Source organism: Poecilia mexicana, unplaced genomic scaffold (assembly GCF_051168715.1).
Source record: "Poecilia mexicana isolate PSO_F unplaced genomic scaffold, ASM5116871v1 scaffold_6, whole genome shotgun sequence".
Classification (NCBI taxonomy): Eukaryota; Metazoa; Chordata; class Actinopteri; order Cyprinodontiformes; family Poeciliidae; genus Poecilia; species Poecilia mexicana.
Window position 1 is genome coordinate 2,618,864 of NW_028263375.1, and position 13,546 is coordinate 2,632,409.

Genomic DNA, 13,546 nt, shown 5'->3' on the forward strand with positions numbered 1-13,546 from the left:
TTTGCTTCATATATTCAATGGGGCACCACTGGATGAGAAATGTCACTTTCCTGAATAAAGCGCTGGCCTTGGAAACAGCATAAAGACGCTGATCCAGTAAACAACACATCCACTCAATCAGGACAAATCAGAAGGCAACAGAAAGTGAATTTAAAGGTTTTTCTGTCATTTTTATTAATGCATTAACATGGTTGAAGTTTGTTCTCCAGACAATATAATTCAGCTGACTGACAAAGATGTTAGAGTTCAATAAAATGTCCTAAACAGAGAAGCCTTTGTCAAGAATATGTTGATTCCAGAGAAACTCAACTTTCTGATAACACTCTTCGGTGTGGAAATATTTTCTGGGGGAGGAAGATTCAGTATTCACTATTTTCATTATCAGTGAGGGTTTTTTTAATGACATGAAAGCTCAAAAGATTAAGGAGCTTCTTGAAAGAAACCTATTTTCTATGGAGATATGTCAGCTACTGAATACAGGAAGTGAGACTTGGTAAAAAAAAAAAAAAAAAAAAAGGAAAAAAAAGAAACCTGAAGCTGTATGTATTACCACTAAGTTACTCTGTTTTATTCTTTCAAAAATTAGAGATGGTCATTCTTTGGAAGTCTCATGGCTAATATAAGAGTCTATTTACTTATCAGAGAATGGACACAGAGTGCTCATTATAGTAATACTAACTACTGATTAGCTTAGCATAATCTGATTAGCTAATGATCATGCTAATCAACACCACCTGAAATCATAGTAAAATCTTGCGTGGAGAGACATATAGCACCAACTGCTGTCTCAACACCTGCTTCTGTATAGTCACAACAAATAAATAAATATTTAACAAAAATATCTGTAAAAAAATCAGTTATATGCTTTTTTTCTTTCCAGATATTAAAATGAATACAGCCATTTATTTTGAAGGATTTTGTACATTCCATTTTGAGATGTGCAGAAATGACATGCCGTTCTTTTTAAGTTGGATTTAATTTGTTCAGATACCTTGGCAACACAGCTCTGTAACATTTTTGAAAAATCCTTTTTTTATTTTCCCATAAATATTGAGCTGATTTTCAAGTCCAGAATGTTGAAAAGTAGTACTTTATTGTATTTTGAAGTTCATATAGAAAAATCTGATCTATCCAACACTAGAGTCTGCATATCAGAACTCCCAGGAATCGGAGATTGTAGATTGGCCACAAATTGGCCATCGAGTAGAAAAACATCTGTAAAACCCGAATGAGCTGACCTCTGGAGAAAGGTTGCTTCTTACACTGATATATACATGACATGGATAAACCTCACTGCTTTCAGTAACGAGTGGCTTCGCTGGGCTTGGGGTTCACTTGGGGTAAGAGGAGGATAAATAGGGCTTGAGAGAGAATGGAAGGGAATATGGAGGAGCTGGGGAAGGAGGTGATAAATGACAAGATCAACAGATACAGACGAAGATGATGGGAAAGAGTGTGAGAGTCAAAACTAAAGGGTTCGAGAAAGCAGTGATGGATGACATGATGAAATGACACACAGGAATACTCTGATCTTTCCAGGCTTGGTGGATTGACTCAGAACATCTTATTAAACATGAGAGTGCACTAACACAACAGGAGTGATGCAGTCAAAGAGGGCCTTGCTTGTATAAAACAATCTGGGGGAAATATTACACTGGGATGACTCATCTCTCTCAGGAAAAACACTGTTGATACAAGCTGGCGGTTTACCTGTTAATAACTCCTGGTGATACAGCACAGACAGAGTTGTTGGATTACTTATTGGACTTTGGACATTGGGCTTATTTTCATGGGCAGGATTTATTAGACAGCCCAAGGGAACTCCCAAATGGGCCCGTTTAATCGAGACTCTCTAACAAATGTATATACGAGCAAGTTTAGGTTAAGTGAAGGCGTACATCGGCACACAAACACAGAAAACTACATCCAAATGGCTGCGTACTGTACATGCAGATGTAAAAACAAACGGACTTCACACCCAGGTGAACAAGTGGAAACACATATTCACATGCGTACATTCTCCCTCGCACAGGGAATGAGCAGCAAAACAGCTTCTCCTGTCTCACTGTGCGTCATTTACAGCTCAGTTGACCGCAGCATCCTGGTGCGAAAGCCAGCAGCAGCAGCCAGCATGCTCCATAATCAACGAAGCTGGGAGTGGTTTTAATGGGGGGAATCCCTTTCTTACTGGCTTTATTCTCCCGTCCAAGTCAAATAACAGTCCGAGGCAAGTTTCTCCATCCTCCCTGTATCTGTTTTTCCTCTCTGTGATCAAGCTGCCACCCTAGCTTTGCCCTCAAAGATGTGACAGCCAAAGGACATTACTGCTAGAGTTTGAAGGTGTTGAGTGAATGTAAAGATATACAACAAAAACCGACTGACAAATCGCTGAACTATTAGAGAGAAGGTGCCATCTTTGGTTTTGTTACTGTATATATTAATTTCTCAATTTAACTAGCAGGGTTTGGCAGTATGGAGCATACGTACAGGTTGCAAGTTCATCTGACATGAGCCACCGTGTACATAGGTTAACTCACACTAATAGAAATTTAAGGCTGTTTTCACTCCTGACAGTCCCGTAGACTCGATTCGACTGGGCATCAAAATTGCAACATGTGTTACATTTTCAGTTGGTGTAATTTATTTTCACACTGCACTGTGTCAAACTCACCAAACTCTTTGAACAACCTGTTTATCTCCATGCCTGTGGTGGCGCTACACCAAGAACCACAATACGAAAAACTGAAGACACTGAGTGTAACTTCCTCTTTCACAAAATGCCGACAAAAATTGATTGGTGTTAGATTTTAGAGGTTGTAGAATCTCTCTTTTATTGTCGATAAAAGGACCACAAGCTATTTCTCCCACTAGCTCTGCACTCACGCCTATGTTTTGGTCATAGTTACCCAGAATGCCCTACTCTACAGTTTGCCTCTGGCTTTTTGTGTGGTATCCAATCCACTTGGCATTCGCATGTGCATTCTGAGCTCACTATAACAGACTGAACCAAGACTGAACGAAGAACAAAAGAGTTTTTGGTGCACATTCACACCTCCCCAAACCAACTGGACCTTCTATAGAAATGAACCAGAGTTAGATTAAAGTGGACAAGACTCCCCAGTTGACCTTCACTTTAATATGAATGTTTGGTCTTTAAGATGAAGTTGGTGTATCCTGTAAAATCTAAACATGGCTACGCATTGCAATGAAATGTTTTTGGAAAAAAAAAAAAAAAAAAAAACTTTACAAACTACAGCTAACACACTGCATAGACAAAAGAAAAATCAAAGGTAAGAAATAAATTTGAGGGGAAAATCATGTTGCTAAAGAGAGGAAGAAAAATGAAGTCCAACAACATTTTAAAGCATCTTCCCCTCTGAGACATTAGGGTAGGAAGTACAAGCGGGTTGTAATCAGAAGCTGGTTGAATACCTTATAGGCAAGAAGCAGGGATTAAGTTACTTCCTCATTTTTAGTTTTCCATTTCACCTTACTACATAGTTCATAGATCCATCTTCTTCTTTGGCAGGACTTATTCCATCCACTGCATGTACTCAGACTGAGTAGACTTCCCTGTCTGGCTGCAGTCAAGGCCTGTCTCCTATATAAAATATGTGTTGCATTACGAAGACATCTGATATTGTGAAACTCAGTAGGATTTTCCGCTACTTCTTTGGGAAACCTATGCATATATTTTAAATTCATAAAAACTACACCTGCGCGACTAATGCAATAACTTGTCGGTAATCAAGTGTACATGCACATATCCCCTGCAAGCTGATGTCGTGAATAAAACAGAGGAGAAACCTTCTGGGTGGTGGGAAAAAGGGTGGATGGAAATCATCCTAAAGTGAAATCCATCTATGGCAAACACCCGGGTAAGATGAGATAGGATCGGAGACTGATTTACCGTGTCGGTTTCTCCCTGGCAGCCGTTATCTGACCACTGGCTGGCTGATTTACGCCCCACCGTGTACTGGTATCAATTAGTAGAAACCTAAAGGAGTCATTACATAACTAGCAGAGGCCCCTCAAGACCTTCTGGGATGCTAAGAGTAATGGCAGTAATATACTGTCATTCACCACAGAAATACGCTATTCACTCACCACAAGACCACTATAGGACACTAGAGGAAACTGGTTTTGTTGAAGAGGACACTGTCAGCCAAAATGGCACAGTGCAGGAAGCCGTGTGTCATCCAGCCAATTACAAATACAGAGCTGATGATTGGTGATGAGCAACATATGGGTTTCATGACATAAGCCACGCATGAGATAGATAACAGATATGAGTTTTTAAGTCTGAATCTAAGACCAGAATGTTAGAATTTCATTCTGCACAAGATAAACTACATTCTAGGTTTATCTATTTGTTCCCCTTTGTTTATCACAAATGATATAACAATGATAGCTGGATACAAGACGTATCCACAGTTCAAGCATGATGACACTGAGTAAATATCAAAAAAGCCTTTTTTTTATCTCTGGCATTTTCTATGGTTGTTTTTTTATACTGCACCTAACAAGAAATATGTCTGTTCAGTATAGATCTGACTGTGTAATACAGAACAAGGTGTAAACAAGAGTTTCCTAGAGAATGAAAGATGAAAGGCAAAGAGAGAATTAATTGATGTTTTTATGTAGGCTGCATGTTTGATCACCTGTCAGTGTTTGTTTAGAATGACGTCATTAGTCGGTTATCTGTTTAGTTAAAATAAAGAATAAAACTTATGGCTAAACTGGACTGTAGTTAAGTAGTTATAGCTTTTGTATTAGTACAAATTCAACAATTTATTCTTATGAAAAAAATGGGAGTCCTAAATGTTAGGCTGGATATAAGTAAAGCAAGTCATTATTACTAAATTAAATAATCTTGGCAAAAAGAAATAGTCAGATTTAATATGCAATAAAGGCTTAGAACAACATTATGGTCATAAGTGTTATAAACACCGTTATACAGAGCACTGTCACATCCTCATTTGTAAGTAGCTTTGGATAAAAGCCTCTGCCAAATGCATAAACATAAAGCTCTGTGAACCTAATCTAAACTCACGTCTCCAGCTGCAACACACACTTCATTGTTCAACTGCTTAATCAACAAATTAGCCAATCAAATGGCAGCAACTCAACACATCTGAGCATATAGGTGTAGTTAGGACTGCATGGTGAAGTTCAAACCAAGCATCAGACCGATGCTCCAATAAGAGAGAAAATATACAGTGAGCTTTATTGTGTGGATCAAACTGGCTTATTGATGTGCAATGGTGCATTGAGAACAAGTAGTCGCCCTCTGATGATTTATCTTCCCCAGATGATTAGAACCAATACATCAACTAAAGGCCGAGAGAATGTTCCTTTCAGCAAAGCAATCATATGATCATAATTTCAAAAAGTGGTTTGGGAAAAAAAAAAAAAAATAAAAAATTTAAACAAAAAAAAAAGGACAACGTACATATTAAGTGTCTTTTGTGTCGATTCACAAAATCAAGATTTAAAACGACCAACAGGGGATCCACAGAAGCAAAGAACTAAGGAAAAAGTTTTGCACATGTGCGTTTCCCCAATACCATGCACCAACAGCAGTGTGTGTGTATGTGTGTGTTTTAAAGGAAGTCAGGGGCACGGTAAGAAAGAGAGCTGAGAGATTAGGGAGGGTCCCGTTTCATGGACATTTGTTCTCCCTCTTTTGCCCACCCTCCTCCTCTCTTCTGTTGAACTATAAATGCCCCCCTACCTTAGGGAGCAGTGAGCCATGGATGGAGCTAGGAATGCAGGGCTTCCACTTGCTTTTCATTAACACAGGATCTGGTAACACACCTCACTGTCAACCTAATCCCCGCTCTCTCCATCTTGTCCCCTGGCTGAAGGGCTGCTAGCCCAGGTACGGAGCCCCAGATGTTTCACGGGAGGCGAGGGGGTGGGGGGTGTGCTGATGAAGCCAGGTTGGAATGGGGTGATTGGAACGACAGAAATGGAGAGACTCTGTGTACTGATCACATTGAACAGTATTCTGTTACAATGTCCATCCTGCATTACTGCAAATCTCATGTTGTCGTTCATCCAGCCCTCTCTCTTTTCTGCCCTCCAGCTTTTTCTTATCCTGAGTTATGTCCCTCAGTAGCCCATCTATTCTATTTTCAGTCAACCTTTCTCGTCATCCAATTCGTTCATTAAGCCTTTTATTTTCACCAACTACTTATAAAACACCCTTTGAATTATTGTTGCATCACTTCCTTTTCTTTGTCTTTCTTTTTTTGTTTGGCTTTAAACAAAAACATGACCCTGATACCTGTTCAATATCTGGCCCATTAGTCTTAGTTTGCCATTAAAGACCAGCAGAGAAACATCAGCAGAAGCAGTAGTGGTATTCCACTCTTCTGTCCAACATCTCATGTACAGCCTCTCTCAGGGGGGTACTTCCAGCTGACTTATTACGCCAGCTCAAAGGCTCAACCTTAGTGAACAGAATCCTGACCTTTATCTCTGGAAAGAAAAACCCAGGTATCCTTTTTTCTTTTCTTTTCTTTTTTTTTTTAGGAATGGAGTAGAATGAGTGGTGAGTGATGGAGTTGGTGCAGTTAAGGCTAAAAGTCAGCAGATACATCTATTGTCACCAGAGATCAGGCTGTGTAATTGGAGACAGTTTGTCTTCTTCGATGCCAGTAAATCTGGAGCCATTATTTGTTGAAGCCCTCAGGGGAACTAAGCTATATATTTATCAGATATCTACAGTGTCTTACAAATTAATTTGTACTACGGCTGGGACTTTAACTCACTTGTTTCAATTAATTAATTACATAGATTTTAATGCAACTACTCTAGTTTTTTCTTCTCTTTTTTCCATTGCAAGCCAGAACCTTTGTATTAATAGGTTTCAAAGTAGTTCCATGAATAATCAGGAATTTTTGAAACACTAGAAAGTTGAATGAATATAACACCACTTTGCACAAATTGGATAGTTGATTGACTTAAAAACAGACTTAAAGAAAATGTCTTTGTTAATGAGCTCTTATATCTATTTATTCAATAATTTAGCTGCAAAAAGGATTTTTGATTTCAGAATGTTGATTATTTTGTTGATACGTGTTAATCTATTAGTTACAGGCCCTGCAATTAACTCAGTCCAACCACTAATTGTAATGTTTTTTGTAATGAAACCCTAATTTACAGTACAAAAGAGCTTTCTCCATGATTTGGGTGTTCTCTACCAAACCTCCACCCACAACAGATTTATACTGATATTACAGCTAAACTATATTTACCAATTAGGTGACTTCTGAAGGCACTCCGTTGTAATGTATCTAATTACGGGCTATCAGAGTAAATGGGGTTGGTATGGAAATGAATGTCAAACATTTTTAGATTTTTACTTGTAAAAAATGTTTTTTAAAGAATAGTTTCCCTTCTGCTTGGTTTATTATGCACACTTCAAATAAAAAAGTTTTGAGCTTGTAAAGTGACAAAATGTGAAAGGGAATAGAAACTATTTGCATTTCTGGTCTGTGGCTACTACAACGGATACACTGACACTGCCGACAACCCGTTTCATTTTAGATACAAAGATGGAAAACACAAAACGATATGAGGCCAGTCACCCCTCAATCTTGATGTGGTTCAATCTACATAGCTTAAGGTGAATAGAGTGCTGTAAGAAAAGATAATTGTTTAGTCTGAACCCTAGTTTGTAAGGGACTTTATGTGGCTTCTGGGTAAGTTAGACATACTATCCAGAAGCCCAGTCTGTGATAGAATGTCCTTTAGGTATAATGTTGGATCACAAGAAAGTCACTTAATCTTTCTTTTTAGCTGCAACAATAACCAGGATGTTAAATGAGAGCCAGGGGAATGATGCTGGAGATGGTAATAAACATGGTTACTGGGTAATGTGGAAAATCTTTAGCAGAAGTGACTCCTTTTATATTCCAGTGATGGAAACAAACAATATTCATAAAAATATAGTTCATTCTGTCTCCACTCTCCACAAATCAAAGCACTTTGAAAAGTACTACTGGCGCAAAAGAGAGCAAAAGCCGTAAACCGATTAAATTTATATCAGAGGAGATGATTTCATGCCGCTTTCATGTCAGCAGAGTAGTGTCTATAATGCTTTTCACTGCTCGGAATAAAAACAATTCAAACTCAACTGTATTTTCTTTTCTTTTTTTTTTACCATCACCATTTTAAAAACAGATGACAGCTGAGAGGCTGGTGGAAATCAGAGCGGCGCAGCAGCACCGGCTATTGTGTCACTGTGCAGTTATGCAGATTTGAGTAAACAAACTGCAAATTGTTTGAGGTTTTAATTAACATTTTTGACAATCATTTTATCTGGAGTAACCCTATATTAACAACATCTGTAAAACAGATGCAGGCTCTTAAAAGGGCCCTGCTCCAGCTCTGTCCTTGAACCCCGAGGAAAAAAAAAAACAGAGATGTTTTGCTCAGCAGCACTGAGGTATAAAGCATCTTCTTGCAAAAATGATGAGGCAGACTGTTTCTTGTTATCTACTACATGTAGCATGTCGGCTCGGTATTTCTCCTTTTATGCTTCTATTTCTACGTACTGTTCAATTTGAAAGACATGCCAAGAAATGAGAAATCCCTGGTGATTTGCTGCAGCAAGCTGCCTCACACCCAGCGGCGACTGAGAAACTGGATGCTTTTTCATTTACGTTAGCATTAAGTTCTGATTGTCATAATGGAAACACGGTGATGCCTTCTGGATAGCAGCGCTGATGAAGCCAGAGGTTCATCCCAGCACAAAACAAACATCTTCTTCTCACACACGCCGACATTAATGCACGGAAAGCTCTCTCTGAGATCCTAACACACCCCACACCAATGTAATCAAATCCACACAGTCCCACAACAACCTGAGATCCAACACTAACACAAATATCTCACGTTACAGTTTACAGACAAACCTTGTTTTTGGCTGAGGATGGCTTTGCAAAGAACATGTTTAAAAAAAACAACAAAAAAAAAACATGAATATTCCAGAAAATACTGAAAGTATTACTGGAGATTGTTTCCTGATCTTTTTCAGCGTGAGTCAAGGACAGAACGTCGAATCTTCCCAGCAGGATTACACATCAAACATTCTTTAGAAAACAAAAATAACAAGAGGAAAGTTTGAACTCATGCTACTCAGCTGATTAACAAAGATTCACAAGAGACAACTCAACTAAATGCAGACAGACGTATTAGAAACTAATGGCTTGTTGCTTGAGAGGCTGTTTACAGCTGTGTGCTATCAAACCCTGTGTGAGGGAGGATGCTTTAAGGGCCTGGAAGGAGTCCTGTTGGCTCAGAACCTTAATCTGCTTACTAGATGAGTGACACAACACTAAAATGGTACATGCATAGGCTTAGTTTAATGCATTACCGAGCGCACTACTCAGAAATGATTGACTCTGATGTATGAGGTGAGGTTGTTTTCCAGTGCTCCCCGTTTCAAGAATATTACTGAAGCAGTTTATTCAGACAGAATAAAACAGATTACACCAAAGTGGTTAGATCAGGGGTGTCCAAACTTATTGCACCGCTGGTCAAGATCACCAAGCTGAAAACACTCAAAGAGCCAGAGTGTTTTCCCCAATTAAAAATGCAAAAATAATTTTACAGTAGATCTTTCATTTAATTTTAAACTTGCAATAGTTCCAGGGAACAAAGTAGAAAAGAACAATTTCTTATAGATCCTGAAAACAGTCCTTCATAAAACAAAGGTGTACAGGTTGCTTTCTTTTTTTGTTGGTTTGGAAAATGTTTTCAGTCTAATCTGAACAACAAAACAAGAACTTTCCTTCGATATATTTGATGCGTTTAGGCAAATTTCAGGACTGGCTGGTTTGTTGACTAATTACATATGTCACATTCAAGCATCTAGTTACCCAAGTTGTTATAAAAATGCTATATACATCAAATATGACTTAAAATAAATTTGACTTCGCAATTTTAACGCCTTGAAATTGGGCCTCTGTCTCCTTAAGAAACACTTGTTCTCTTGCCTTCAGGAAGTCATCACAACATGGCTGCTCTATTAACCCTTAATATTTTTTACCAGTGTTTCACTGAGAAGTAGCTCCTACAATGAACTCAGCAGATGCACAGTTCCACCAGGTGTTTGCTAGTTTCTGCTGGCTAGTTTGAAGGAGCTGAGTGAGGAAGTGCAGGGGAGGGCTACTCTGTGAAGCAGAAGCTTAGAAATTGCAGCTAGAGGAGGAGCTTCATCCCTGAAGGCGGGGCTAGGTCCACCCAGGTGTTTTGCCTGGAAGGACTCCCACGGCTTAATGGCTGCTGTGGGAGACTAAAGGATTTCTCAAACGTGCATGAACAACACTTTGGACAGCCCTGAGTTACACAGTTCCATTTTTAGTAAAGAAAAAACCAGGAGTTACTTTAGGCTTGTTGCTTTGACTGAAAAAGAGATAAAACATGTTTTTTACTTACCGTCTATCCGAGGCCCCGACTTCATCGTGAGACACGATGTCATAGCCGACACAGATACTGTAATGCTAGGCTTCATTGGACAGGCCTCTGTCTCCATGACTACGACTATTTGTGCTGTGTGCAGTGAGACTTTGTGGAAGGTCAGAGCCATGGCTGGGCTAGTTCTACCCAGGGCTGATGCTTCATGGTGCGGGTCTAATCGGGGGGGAAAGGCTCGCTGTGCTGACTTTTTTGGAGATGAGTGAGGAGTGGAGAAGGCAGACGGTGTTTTGCTGGAGCTTTCCCATGTGTAGTTTGGGAGGACCTTCTGCAGGTAGGCTTTGGCCTGCTCCATTTTAATCAGAGTGGGACTGATTTTCAGGGGACGACACAGCTCCACGTTTAGCTCCGCTGAAAAGAAACAGAAAAAACAAAGCAGGCTTAGAGAAAAGGAAATCCTGTAAAAACAAAATTAAATTGAAACAGCATTGCAAATAAACTTTTTTTTTTCAAGGACAGCTTCTGATCAGGCCATTTTCAGAGAAGCCTATTTGTTCTCATCCTGATTTGTGTTCATGATGTGCTGCTAACCCTATTCCACCAGGAAGCACAGAGAGCAAAGCTTTTGGGAAGGTAATAAAAAGATGTTCTCTCAGTAATAAACAAATCTCTTTGTGCCGTCTTTTAATTTGGGAAAAAAAAGGGATTTTTTTTTTTACCACATCTAACCATCTCCTGAAATAGACCATGAGACTATTGAAGTTTCAAATGACTTGCAAACAATCCAATGATAAGCCATTTGCCTTTTTTTTTTTTTTTTTTTTTTTAGTGTAAAAACAGTTCCCTTTAAAGTTTGTAAAAGTAGGAGCAGAAATAGCATAAATCCACTGTTGGCGGGGGGCCTTGCTGTTTACAACCCTCCTTTCAAATTTGGAAAACCCACAATAAACTGCTCACAATCCATCTGGGGGTTTTAAGACGAGGAAGGCTTCATGAGTGTCTCTCTGAACAGATCTAAAGCTATCTAACCCATGGGAAGTCTTGTAAAACAAACTTTGAGCTCTTCTCTTCTCCGATCACAAAGTCCGCATGCAACGAGTTGGCATGCTGAGCTGAGCCCAGCACGTACACACACAGAGTTCCTGGCTGCCTCACTGCAACATCCTAACGTGGCAGAGCCCAACGGCAGGAGAAAATATCTTCTTTGTGCCTTCTATGTAAATCAGACGCTGCCCTATCCTTCACTTCACCCTCAAACACACTTGACTGAGGCGCAGGAATTAACCCGATGCCGCTTTACACCGCTTCCATTAGCGCGTTTTTCCACTTGGTTATGATGATGGGAGAGGGGAAGCGGACGAAAGCAAGTGCAGCTGTTTTTGTTGGTCTCGTCAAAGGAACCGGCGTTTAAATAGTTTTAAGGGGTTTAAACCTTCTGTCCGACTCCAACTCAGGGAAGGTGCACACTGGAGCACAGCCAAAAGTGCCGTACACACACACACACACACACACACACGCACGCATGCACTTTACTTACGCACATGAAAAGAGAAGAAAAACTGAAATCTGTCTAATTTATTTCAGTGGAAGTGGCGGAAGGATGGCTGCCAAAAGCGAGTGAATTCATATTTGGTGGAATCTGCAGTGCAAAGTCCTGTACATGACCAGTTTTACTAGAAATAATATAGAAATGGTTTTGTTTTTTGTAAAGTGCCTTGAGATGACATTTGTTGTGAAGTGGCTCCGTTTATATAAATTGAATTGAAACATTTCCAGCGGTGAAATTAACTCTTTATGTGCAGCTTTTTAGGTTCCTCTGCTCTCCTTCCTCTCCTCCTCTGTCCTGCTTTTATGTCTTTTTTCATATTCTGGTTCTTTTCTATTCCACAGTTTTTTTTAATCTCTTACTTTTCCTTGAGCAGCCACCTAATCAACCCCCTCTAACCACATAAATATGTCTCTGATCACCCAGTCAGGGCCAGAGCAGCCTTGACTCACGATACATTCAGGCCTGCTTCTGATTATTGGTTGCCCTCCTTCCCCAAGTTCATTTCTGCCCCACCTTAAAAAGAAAAACAAAAAACACCCAATTGCCCCAACCAAAGGCAGCTTAAGGGTGATGGTAAGTGATTTATAGCCTGTTTGACCCATCTGAAATTCACCTGTCAGAGCAGAGCGACTGCACCATTCTATATATTTTTTAAATATGTTTTGATTAATTTTATACTTAATCTTGTTTTATTACAAATTATTGAAGACTTGTTCATTAAGAAAGCCAAAAGAATGACTTCATCCACCTGTGACAATTAGGTGACTGGACACCGATACCATTCTATTGAACTACCATAATAGAGCAAACCTGAAAGTTGTTTGTCTGCTTTCTCGGTTCTCGCTTTTTTCTCTCTTTATCTGCAGGTATAGAAACAGACTCGGGCATTTTCTTGTATTCTTTTTAAATTTCTCTTCTATTCTCATCTCTCTTCTTCCCCTTTCAACTATTTTCCCCACCTCTCTTCCTTTCCTTTTTCTCTTTTACCATCTCTCTGTCATTTGCATTAGAAAAAAAAGAGGGGTTTTTTTTATCAAAGGGATCAATGTAGTGAAAGCTGTAATACCCCTCTGATGAAAGTATCCATTGTCTTTACATAGTAAGTTAAGAAGGAAGCTGTTGATGAAGATAAGCAATATCAGAAATTATTTCCACACCATATTAAACAGACACACACTATGTCTCTTTTTCACTACTACCATCCCTTTTGACAAGTTTTTGAAACAGATACAAACATTATATCTCCCCATGTGATGTCACTGTCCAGTAAAAACAGAAACAAACCAAAAGAAAGTTACTGGAGCATTAAAGGTAAAGTCGCCAAATTAAAATTCATAGAAGATGATTCAAGTTGGAATGATGTTTATATTCTGTAAACTGAAAGAACCCACATATATATCTCTGCACATCTTTACTTTTGCCACCGCTAAGAGGTAAGAACTTTAGTAGCAGTAAGAAGTGCCTTACACTGATTTCCAGCATAACATAAACCAATATTTCAGGCTAGAGACTCTGAACAGAGAAACACAGACCGAAGGTAGAAAGATGTGTTGGTGTTCACATATCTTT

At 39.3% G+C, this 13,546-nt stretch overlaps 1 protein-coding gene across 2 annotated transcripts in view; it reads right to left on the reverse strand.

Moving 5' to 3' along the window:
• The window catches only part of vps13b (vacuolar protein sorting 13 homolog B), a 298,354-nt gene that overhangs the window by 77,296 nt on the left and 207,512 nt on the right, over positions 1 to 13,546 (reverse strand). For both annotated transcript variants that reach the window (XM_015003945.2, XM_015003947.2), the window contains exon 38: positions 10,450 to 10,839. In XM_015003945.2, the coding sequence (XP_014859431.2) occupies positions 10,450 to 10,839 (390 nt within the window). The remainder of the gene's footprint in view (positions 1 to 10,449; positions 10,840 to 13,546) is intronic.